The sequence below is a fragment of the Mustelus asterias genome, chromosome 15 (genome assembly GCF_964213995.1).
Source record: "Mustelus asterias chromosome 15, sMusAst1.hap1.1, whole genome shotgun sequence".
Classification (NCBI taxonomy): domain Eukaryota; kingdom Metazoa; phylum Chordata; class Chondrichthyes; order Carcharhiniformes; family Triakidae; genus Mustelus; species Mustelus asterias.
Genome location: NC_135815.1, coordinates 14,748,616 through 14,760,621, shown reverse-complemented (window position 1 = coordinate 14,760,621; position 12,006 = coordinate 14,748,616). Strand labels below are relative to the sequence as shown.

Below are 12,006 nucleotides of genomic sequence, written 5' to 3'. Positions count from 1 at the left end.
GTTTGTGGGAGCTTGCTGAGCACAAATTGGTTGCTGTGTTTCCTGCATTACCCAGTGACTACACTTAAATATTTCATTGGCTACAAAGCACTACAAGGCACTATATAAATGCAAGTCTTCTATTTCTACCACCCAATGGTATACAAGCTGTCAATCTGACACCACCTAAAGTTAAAAACAGTCCTGTGTAAACATAGCCACTAAGTACTGACTCAGACTCCCCGTGCGACTTACAGCTTTTAATAGTCCTAATTGCTGACCTCGCCATTAATAAATGTACTGCCCGTCACTGAGCCCTACTGGCAGGAAGGTCCCAGGTTCAAACCCTGGGCAGGGTTGTGTTACCTGATCTCAGACGCAGTGACCATACATTGGCTTCACACAAGTTTGCTTATTTAGTAACACGGCTGCCTCTGAGTCAGAAAGCCACTCGAGCTCACGCACTGGAAAGTTGGACCGTACCCAGTGAGAATCTGAGACTTGGCCAGAAGGCCAGCAGTTCCTTGAAGTTGAAGGGCCAACAGGTTAGCACTGGCTGCCTCACAGCGCCAGGGACCTGGGTTCGATTCCCGGCTTGGGTCACTGTCTGTGTAGAGTTTGCACGTTCTCCCCGTGTCTGCGTGGGTTTCCTCCGGGTGCTCCAGTTTCCTCCCACACTCCAAAGGTGTTCAGGTTAAGTGAGTTGGCCATGTTAAATTGTCCCATAGTGTAGGTTAGGGGGATTAGTGGAGTAAATATGTAGGGTTATGGGGAAAGAACCTGGGTGGGATGCTCAGTTGGAGAGTCGGTGCAGACTCAATGGGCTGAATGGTCTCCTTCTGCACTGTAGGGATTCTATGATTGTGCATCAGTGATGTGGAGATGCTGGCGTTGGACTGGGGTGGGCAGAGTAGGAACCTAAGGAAGGAGCAGCACTCCGAAAGCTTGTGATTCCAAATAAACCTCTTGGACTCTAACCTGGTGTTTTGAGACTTCTGACTGTGTGCATCAGTGGGTCGTACACTAGTGGCACGAGAGGTTAGTTGGGATGGAAGATGGATGCTTTGAGTACAGAATGCTATTGGGAAAGAAATAAGATGCACCCCCTCTCCCAGTGAGCCCTGCAGTCACCCAGCTAATTTTAATTTCCAAAATGCTCAGAGGTACCATTCATGTTATTAATATGGGGGGTCTCCTCACAGTGCTAGCCACTGTGCCACCGTGCCTCCCAATCATGGCATCCCGTTCAGTCCTGGGCTGAGCTTCAAGCCGTGTGTTACTTCTACCTCCCAGACGGCTTATTCACATTATCACAACGTTGGCCGTCTGTGCTGCTGACTCACCCCCCACCACCTCTAGAATCCTCACCCACACTTGCATCATGTCAAGACATTGCTTCCCCAACACCCTCCTCATCAACTTGGCGATGCCCATCTGGCAGGAATGTCAAATTCCCTGCAACAAGGGCAGGATTTTCCACTTGGGGGTCGGGACACCGGGATCAAATGCAGGTCCCGACCCCGCACTGACAGGAACAGTAACTCAACAGCGACCTCTGCAGGATTAGCCAGTTAGTGGCCAGATGGCCAGCAGTTCCTTGAAGTTGAAGGGCCAACAGGTTCGCACTGCTGCCTCACAGCGCCAGGGACCCGGGTTCAATTCCGGCCTCGGGTCACTGTCTGTGTGGAGTTTGCACGTTCTCCCCGTGTCTGCATGGGTTTCCTCTGAGTGCACTGGTTTCCACCCACAGACCAAAGATGTGCAAGTTAGGTGAATTCGCCATTGTAAAATAACATTGTCCTTTAGTGTCCCAAGATGTGTAGGTTAGATGGATTAGCCACGGTAAATGTGTGCAGTTACGGAGATAGGGCAGGGGATGAGCCTGAGTAAGATACTCTGTCAGTGAGAATGGTGCAGACTCGATGGGCCAAATGGCCCCCCTTCTGCACTGTTGGGATTTTATGAGTAGGAGGCTCAGTTGGCCTCTGGTTAATGGCCTTAATTGGCCTTTCAATTAAGTTAACAAGTTGCCAACCACTTGCAGTGGGTAGCCATCCCAGACCCCACCAGTCTAACAACATGGCTGCGAGCCTGTCCTATGGTGATAATCTGACACACCAGCCGAGAAATTAAGCGCCTTCCCAGCTTTGCTCCTGCCCCCATACTGGCAACAAAATCCTGCCCTAAGTCCCTCTTCCCCATCGCCTCGGCCTGGTTGTTTTCCATTGGCTCACTATAGTGTTATGCAGCACCAACTAGGGGTCATTGCGTCCATTGAGTTAAACAAATTAGTCTCATTCCCCCACCCACCCTTTCCCATGGCCCTACAGTTTTCTATTTCCAACTAGAGATCCAGTTCCCTTTTGTCACTGTCGAATCTGCGTCCACCACACATTAAGGCAGTGAGTAAAAGAGAACCTTCTCATCCCCTTACCCTCAGGCCCATTCACGGCCCAGCCCAAACCAACATTCTCTGACCTCGTGTCCCAGCCAATGCTCGTATAGACTTCCCTCCCCCACAATGGTTGGGTAACCTTTCAGTGCTTACTGCTGTACTCTTGAACTCACTATCTAAACCCCTATCATTATGCTACAGCTGAAGGGCAGCCTTCCCCTCACTGTGGAGTGCCTTTGATCTTTTTAACTACATTAAGGGCCTCATACAAATGTACACTGTCAATGCGAAGAGTTGTTTGATTGTCAAGAGACATAGCACAAAATTGGTCAGAGTTATTTTACAGAAACCTCGTTGGTAGGTACTTACCATACAGAACACAGCTTAAAAGAAAGAAATCCGAGCAAACAGAAAGAATGACACAATAGGAGATTCATGGCATTAAACGGTAATGAGTTCCATTTGATAGCATTTGGTTTGTTCGTTGGTGGGATATGAGTTTTGATCACAAGGCCAGCGTTTATTGCCCATCCCTAATTGCCCTTAAGGAGGTGGTGCTGAGCTTCCTTCTTGGACGAGTACAGTGCGTGAGTTTAAATATAGATCAAGTGCCAAGAAGGTGGTGATGTGTTAAAGGGAGTGATAGAAAGAAGTATCAGGTTTTGACGGGACCAAGTTGTTTCTTAAAGGGCAATAAGAGAGATGGAAATGTATGGAAAAGCTCGGTGACTGGTGTCATAATGTGGGCATCATATTTCAAAATGTCACATTAGTCATGCTTGTTACAGCTACACACCAATCTCAGTAAGGAAAGATAAACACAGCCAGTCATTAACCCGCAGGCTGAAATTTAACATTTTATTGAGAAAGTGGTTGTAGGAATTGTCTTCGGTGAAACTGAAGGCACTGTGTATAACGGACTGCTGATCAGATACAATAGTCCCTCCCTCTTCTGCCCGAGACAGATTTCTGCCTCCAGCGTAATAGGGCGGCACATGTGCCACAGTGATTGGTGAGAATAGACGGATATGGTCTCCAGAAGAGTAGGGGGTTTTAGTTCAGTCGGGCAGCATGGTCAGTGCAGGCTTGGAGGGCCGAAGGGCCTGTTTCTGTGCTGTAATTTTCTTTGTTCTTTGGGTCTGCTTCATAGCGCCAGGGACCCAGGTTCGATTCCCAGCTGGGGTCACTGTCTGTGCAAATTCTGCACGTTCTCCCCGTGTCTGCGTGGGTTTCCTCCGGGTGCTCCGGTTTCCTCCCACAGTCCGAAAGACGTGCTGGTTAGAGGTGCATTGGTCGTGCTAAATTCTGCCTCAGTGTAACCCGAACAGGTGGCGACTAGGGGATTTTCACTAAGCCCATTGTGACACTAATAAATAAACTTTACTTACTTTGGTTTTACTTCTTGAAGTCAGTTTGACTACAGGCTTTAGGCCTGTAGTCAAACTGACTTCAGACTTGCGAGCAACTTCATGCACGGCATCAGACAATGTGACTGTGGTATTGGAACACCAACATGCTTCACCCCTGATAGCTCAATTCCTTTTTTGAAGAAACCTGCCAGATAAACCCTGTGCATCAAGTTTCCTTCCTGCCTCTGTCTGTACCAGATACTGTACCAGCCACTGTACCAGATACGGCAGTGAGTCACACTCAGCAAGAAGATCCCCCCAAGTTCAATTTGCAGCATGAGCTCAGCTGGTGGATCTTAAATGGGGCAGCAATAGTCTCCCTGGACTGGAATGTCAAAACACCAATCAGGGTTCCTGCTCCTGTCGCCGTCCCACAGCCCGACTGGACAGTACCTGTATCTGTGTGCGGAGGTCAGGCGGGGGTCAAGGTTAAAATGACAGTGACGCTCCAATAGTGGGATAGCCATGTGCACACACAGCATGGGATTTTAACCTACTCGTTCCCTTGGGAGCAGGAGTATTGTTGGGAAGGCGCGGGGAAACCCCAGAAGTCAAGTTTTCCTACTCCACGACGTACATGTGGCATTGGCGACCTGTTCCCCCACCCAGATGCAAGCCTCACCGACAGTTTAGGCTTCCCAGCAGGTTGGTGGAAGACACAAGGCACGGTTGGTGCGTCACTCGCTGAGGGTGTGTGCAGGAGATCCCATGGCCAGTGATCCTGGGGGGGGAGGAGGGGACATATTGGAGGCCCATGTGGGGAGAGGCTCATAGGGAAGGTCAGAGTGGGGTGTCTAATCACAGGGGTTACCCGAGTAAGCACACAGAGCTTAGGGTCTGACAACCCTCACCCATGCCTATTCGTCCCTCAACATTTTAAAATAAAGTTGAATAACCATGGGGACCACTGCCTCATCATAATGTTTAAAGTGCCAATCCACCTCATAGAATCATTGAATCCCTACAGTGCAGAAGGAGGCCATTCGGCCCATCGATTCTGCACCAGCTCTCACCCAGACCCACTCCCCCACCCTATCCCTGTAACCCCCACACATTTATCGTCACTAAGCCATCTAACCTACACATCTTTGGACATTAAGGGACAATTTACTGTGGCCAATCCACCGAACCTTCATCTTTGGACTATGGAAGGAAACAGGAGCACCTGGAGGATACCTACCCAGACATGGGGAGAATGTGCAAACTCCACACAGACAGTGACCCAAGGCCGGAATTGAACCCGGGTCCCTGGCGCTGTGGGGCAGCAGTGCTAACCACTGTGCCACCTCCTTGGAATAGATTGGTCTTCAGTCCACATTCCCACCTCTGCTCAAGGCGGCAGTGGGCAGAGTAGAGGCGGGGTTCCGATTTTTTGCATAAATGGTCTTTCCGTGCCTGCGAAACCATGCAAATGGAGACATGGAGCAGGATTTGTGAACAAAATGCGACGGGTGGAAAAATTGTAAGCACCCTAAGGAAATTGGTGCACTTGATAATGTTTACGAGGGGATTGGGAATGACTCTTAACTAAGCCTTGCTTATCCTGCTTGCTCTCACAGCCCTCGTGTCTGAACAACCAGCTGGTGTATGTGGACTGTAAGAAAGGAACCATGGTTCAGGTGGACAGTTCCCAGAGGATGCTGAGAATGGCGGACCCAGACTCCAGACACAGTGGTTTCTACAGCATGCCAAACACAAAGCAAAACAACTTACAAGTGGACAGCTTCTATCAGACGGTGTGAGACACCTCTCTATGCAGAAAGACTTTTTCTTTACCCGCTACAAAAAAAAAACACAAAAAAAAATCACAAAAAAAAAACAGCTACAATTGTGCACTTGCTTAATGGACTGTATTGGGTTTGTGAATTCATGTACAGCTCTGAGACTTTTAACGGGATAGGCTCCGTTTCACTTCTACCGTGTGCCAGAGAGAAAACAACAAAAAAATCATTCCCACTTTTCCTTGTGATATTTGACCAAGTGTTTTCTAGAACACTTTAGCACCAAAGTTAAAGTTACTATGGGGTTTATTTTTTTCTGCATGTAATATATATATAGGTGGAGGGAGGAGAAGGACACATTGTGCAGGAGGAAAGCCCTTTCAGGTTGAATACCAAACAGCAACTTTCCGAGTTTCGCAGACGCTTTTTCTTTTGGTTTAAAGTTTTCTCACTCTCTGTGCCCATTAACGACAAAGCTTAACCCACTGAAAACTAGGGAGAGAGAGAGAGCCCTTGGCATGAACGTCCTAGAGAGTGTGCCACAAGTACAAACTCTATAAGAGAGTCAACATGTTCCCAGGCCTTCCCGCAGAGGCAACGTTTTCTGTACACGTGGAAACTTAAAAGATAATGCGGATTTTTCTTTTTCCTTTTGTTGCTGTTGTTTCGTTTCTAAGAGCATGACGGATGTTAAAGGTGGGATTGACTGAGGCCATCTTAAAAGTGTACCGTGTGCTGCTTTTGTAATGGCCAGTTGCTCGGCAAGGACAGCACGAGGCTGCGGCCTAAACTTCCTTCTTTCTTTTTTTTTTGTTTTGTTTTTGTATGATATTAGCACTGGATCATTTAAAGATACTACCAGAGATGAGAACAACCACAACAGGCTTTCCCCCCCACCACACCCCCCACCCCGCCCCACTGACCCCCCCCCACCGCCCTGCCTCCCCGAAAGCCACCACCAGCCTCTCTGGTGGGGGCGTGGGGGGGGGGGGGGGGGGGTTCCTAAGATTTTCAGAAGGTGGAAAATGGAAGAAACTTTGTTGGACAAAGTTCCTGCTCGATATTGAGAGAGAGAGAAACGCAAAGACTGGGTTTTGTACTTACTGGTATGCAGACTAGAGACTGCTTCCGTGGTAGGAAGCTTCGTAATTATATATTACTCAAGCACCTTTTTTGAAGCTCAGAAAAAAAAAGGAGATTATGCTTTGTGAAACATTAGCATTATAGGAATATTTATGTTAATATATATTATGCTAAAACAAAAGTATTTGTACATATATATAATTTTCTATGTTTTCCTGTTTAATGTATTTATATCCTAGAGAGATTTTATCCAGTTTAAAAAAAAAATTAGCTTAACAGGCATTCCATTCTAGTGCTTGATGGCTTACAGGACTCACAAAAGGAAAGAGCATCTCATTTTACCTAAGATTTTGTGCCTTTTTGCTGACGGTTTCAGCACTGCTCTCGCAACTTCTCATTTCAGCCTACAAAGGGCTTTAAAAGATCACAAAAATGGGTCTCACAGTTATCCATAATACAGTACCAACGCTCTTCAAGCTCCAACTTCATTTTCCTTCGAAGTCGGTCTTTCTTTTGTCCGGCCAGCATGTCGTTGATTAACTTGTACAGCTTATTGTGTCAATCCGTTGTTTGATTCCTGTTGCAATTTAACCATTGAGGATATTATGCACTGGGCAGCATTTCTTTTTTCCTTTGGTCCCTATTATAAACTGTGCGCTTGTATTTGTTGGTCTTTTTCTTCCCCTCCCCCCCACTCCACTCCTGCAGAAGGCAGCTCTCCATCTTCCAGGTCCCAATTGGAGTGCATCTGGCTCTCCTTACCGAAATAAAAAGTCTTCCCCCTCAAGGCTGAGTCAAATGTTGCACAGCTTGGCTCACAGGACAGAGAAGTCCCAGTCTCAGCTCCCAGGCCATGCTTGAAAGTAGCCCCTCTCGCAAAGGGTGGTGACAGGGAAGCCATACTTGCCACTACGGGGTCCGCGCGGCTTCAGGAGGGAGTGATTCGGCCGGCATTCCCTGATCACTTTCCCCTGCTGGGAAACGGGTGTTGAGGCAAGGACGGGGTCAGGTTCTGCTGTGAGGTTTGCCCTTTGGGATGGGCTGGCACTCGTACATGCACACACACGAAGAATGGCCTCTTCTGCAAGGCCAACACCATTCGTAGAGCGCTGGACCAACAAGAAGGGCTTCAGGAGAGGAGGGGATGAAAGCAAATTGCGATAAAGCTGAATGGAATTGATCAGATTTCTCAAGGGTTATGAGATCTGCAGCGAATGACTCTGCACTCTCGGTGATTTCAACCTCCATCTTAACTCACTTTGTTCTCTCCTCTGGGTTCGCTCACCTCCCTAAATCTCTCACTCCACATTATTCTCTCCTATTCATGGTCATTGCTTTCAGCTGCCACCTTGCGTGGAAATTCTGTCTCCGTCATCTCCGTCACAGACAATACCATGCCCGATCACTGTGTGGCATCTCTCACCACTCACATTCCCCAACCCCATTTACCCATGGTAAAATCGCAACAGCACCCAATTATCCAGCCTTTAGACCTCTGCTTCAAGCTGGGAAACATTCCCTCACGTCTGCTTTTGATCTGTTCTCCCCAGTAAAAGCGTCCCCCTGCTCATTCCCCAGGTATGACCTCGTTCATCTTTTCCCTCAAGTCCAAGAGGTGCAGACTTAGGCACTCAAGTTGGTTGGCCATTAATCACTAGATCTGACTGAACCACACAAAGTACAGTCAGGTCCTGTTCTTTGCTGCCAAAACTGACCACAACTCCTGGATTGCCCTAAAGTCCAAAGGGAACTTCAGGTTATTTTCTCCACCAGCTATCCATTCCCTTAAGCCACACCGTTCTCCATTCCAACAACAATGGAGCTCATGGACTTGGTCACTGAAACTGAGTCCATTAGTTGAGTTGTGCCTAGTGCCTGCTCCTCTTTGCCCTGCCAACAAAGCTGATGATCCCAACCCCATCCCCACCCTTACCCCGAACTCACCTCATCTGGTTTCTCTCTTGACTGTCTTCTCGACCCGTCTGAGCTCATCCCAACCACAAGATCTACCACCTGCTCTCTCAATCCAATCGCGACTAGTCACCCAGCTTCCCTTCCTGACTCTCACGCCAGCTAAGACTGTAAACGGTTCCCTCGCCTCAGGGATTCCCCGCCCACCCTCGTTGCATCTTTGCTCAAGAGAACATCCCATGACCCCTCCCTCTGTCCTTGCCAATGACCATCCCACCTTCCACTTACCTTTCCACTCCAGAGTCCCTGAATGTGTTGTCACCTTCCTCCAGCTCCATGTTTCAACCTCTCCAATCAGACTTTGCGAACTTCTAACTCTCACCTTTCACCCACCCCCCATTTTCCCCGCTCCATTTCCCTTCAGTCGGCAGCCATGCCTTCAGCTGTGACAGCCCTAAACTCTGGAATGTGCTCCCGAACTCACTCTCTGTCCACCTTTAACATGCTCATCGAAGCCTACCTCTATGACCAGCCTTTTTAGTCAGCCATCCTAACATGTTGATTCTGTGTCAGCTTCTCTCTTGAGTACATTCATATGAAGCGCCTTTGGGGAGTCCGGGGGGGGGGGGGGGGGAGCGGTTTGAACCAAGTTAAAGGCACTACACAAATGCTGGTTGTTGTTGCGCGGGGGTGAGGGGAACAGGTGATTTTTGTTTTTCTCCAGTGCAGGATGTATTATGGGTAATTGTGAAGAGTTCCAGATGACATTGAAGGCATCACAAACATGCATTAAGGGAGAGAGAGAGAGACAAAATAAACGACTTGGTTCCTGTCACCGAAGAGTTACTAACAAAAGAACTACTGGAATGTTGGCATTGATAAGCTGAACTTTTTTTTGTAGTATGCCTATTAGTGGTTATAACTTACTAAATGTATTAAAAAAAAAAGACAGGTCTTGGCACTTTTTGTACTAATTACCCCTTTTTGTGTAATACCTTTTTAAAGTGCTTTCACGAGAGAATCCATTACCCAGTTTGCTTTAATGTGAAAACATTTGTACTTTTGTTTTGTAGTGAAGTTCCCAAGTATTGTTGTAGATACTCGGGATCAGAGCTTGCTAAACTTGAAGCTGAAAAAAAAAAGAGAATCTAATTTATTGTTTGACCTAATTTATTAATCTGAAGATTAATCAAAAGTTGGAACATTGCAAGATGTACGGTTTTGTTTCTGCGGTATTTGTGTACGGGAGGAAAAGAAAGGTTATCTGGTTTAATTAAGGGTCGAGATTTTTTTCCTGTCTACGTTTTGTCATTTTCCCCCTCCCTCCCACCCTCCCTGCCAAACGATGATTATCTCTTGAACCCTGTCTTCCCTGCTATCTCCCCTCCCCTCCCCTCCCTTACCCATTCCTAACCCTAACCCCACTTGCATGCAGGAATGGAATTCATCCCTGTATGGTCAAGACCAATTGGTTCATTCCTTTCCCAATCAGAAAGAGTTATGTTGAGAAATGTTTCTTTTTTAACAGGTGTTATTCACTGCTTGTTCTTTTTTTTGTGTGTGTGTGCGTGTGATTGTGGTTCAGTTCTGGAAAAGACAAAATAAAAACAGGATGCAGGACATATGGGGTAAGATTTTTTTTTAAATATTAGAGGGGGAAAAAGATTGCTGTCCACTACGTACTGTGTCCATTACATTCTTGTACTTTGGTTTCTGTTGTGCTAATGTAAAATAATGCAAAATATTTCTAAAATAGATGCGTATGTGGCACTTGGAGTGCACTGCAATTCCGCAGTTTGCTTGTTTACTTTTTTTTTAAAATGTAAGGCGTTTTCTTGTAAATTTGCTCCTGGCAGCATAATAAACAATGTTAAACCCACTCCTACTGTCTCTGGTTGTGATCCCAAACGAGACTGAATTTGAAATGGCCACCTGCCCAAGGTACGTGGAGGTCACCGAGCAGGAGGAGGTCACCTTTTGGTCGATTTATCGAATCGCGTTGGGCTGGTCCGACCTTGAACCGGACAGGCGCCCTTCCAAGCAAGGACCCAGGAATGGAGCAAAGTGTCTTTTTCCCTTCTTCTGTCCTTCAGATGAGACATTGAAGCAACATCTCTTCTGCCTAAATTAAAATCAAAAAGAAAAAAAAAATTGCTGGAAACACTCTTTGGGCGGCATTGGTGGCACGGTGGTTAGCACTGCTGCCTCACAGCTCCGGTGACTTGGGTTTGATTCCCAGCTTGGGTCACTGTCTAGTGTGGAGTTTGCACGTTCTCCCCGTGTCTGCGTGAGTTTCCTCCGGGTGCTCCGGTTTCCTCCCACAGTCCAAAGATGTAGGTTGAATAGCCTTGCTAAATTGCCCCTTAGTGTCCCAGGATTTGTATGTTAGAGGGATTACCAGGGTCAATATGTGGGCTTTCGGGGATAGGGCCTGGGTGGGCTTGTTGTCAGTGCAGACTCAATGGGCCAAATGGCCTCATTCTACATTGTAGAGTTTCTATGATTCTATTTCTACGATTCTAAGCCTTGACAGTATCTGTGGAGATAGAAACAGAGTTAACAGCCCAGATCCACAACCATGGGTCGATCCAAAACACAATAGAGTGGAATTTTATTTGGGATCCATGTGGAATAAGTTGGAGTCGGACACATGAGGTGGCAGTGAAAGGGGGTTTTGGTAGATGCCTGATCAAACACGAGGTGGGGAAACAGAAAGTGAACGAGGGAGAAGAGACGAATGGAAATCCTGTCAAAGAGAAGAACAAGACTTCTTCAAGGTGGACATTCCTGGAAGAAACGTGGCGGTGAATTAAGGTTACAGACCTAAAGCGTTAACTCTGTTTCTCTCCCTCCCCAGACGCTGACTGACCTGCTGAGTTTTTCCAACATTTTCTGCTTTTATTATATTTTCAGCCTCCGCAGTACTTTGCTTTCCTCATCTGCCTAGTTCAGGTAAGCAGTGAAGATCAAAGGAAATTTCCCCACATCCCTTCCCAACATTCCCATTTCAGCCAGACATGCATTAATGGCCCAGAAATCTGGTAGCATCATACTTATTTTAGGGATATTTAAAAAAAACAAATACCTAAGAATCGAACAGGGGCTCTACCGTTAGCAGCCAGGGTGACCAGATGAATTGGAAAGCTTCAAAAGAGTTTTACTGCAGTAATGGGTGATCTGGTGGATCCACCCTTGGAGTTGGAGGATGAAGAGAATACAAGAGCAGGATGTACTACTGAGGTTGTATAAGGCTCTAGTCAGACCCCATTTGGAGATAGCCACATGAACGGAGTGGGAATGGAGGGATACAAAAGAATGGTCTAGTTTGGACCAGGGAGCGGCACGGGCTTGGAGGGCCGAAGGGCCTGTTCCTGTGCCTGTTCCTGTGCTGTATTGTTCTTTGTTCTTATTTTGAGCAGTTTTAGGCCCCATATCTAAGGAAGGATGTGCTGGCCTTGGAGAGGGTCCAGAAGAGGTTCACAAGAATGATCCCTGGAATGAAGAGCTT

The 12,006-nt window shown here is 47.1% G+C and overlaps 1 protein-coding gene across 2 annotated transcripts in view; it reads left to right on the top strand.

Moving 5' to 3' along the window:
- Nucleotides 1-5,674, top strand: part of crim1 (cysteine rich transmembrane BMP regulator 1 (chordin-like)) — a 217,651-nt gene extending 211,977 nt beyond the window's left edge. For both annotated transcript variants that reach the window (XM_078229544.1, XM_078229543.1), the window contains exon 17: nucleotides 5,343-5,674. In XM_078229544.1, the coding sequence (XP_078085670.1) occupies nucleotides 5,343-5,525 (183 nt within the window). In that variant the 3' untranslated portion in view covers nucleotides 5,526-5,674. The remainder of the gene's footprint in view (nucleotides 1-5,342) is intronic.
- The last annotated feature ends 6,332 nt before the right edge of the window (nucleotides 5,675-12,006 follow it).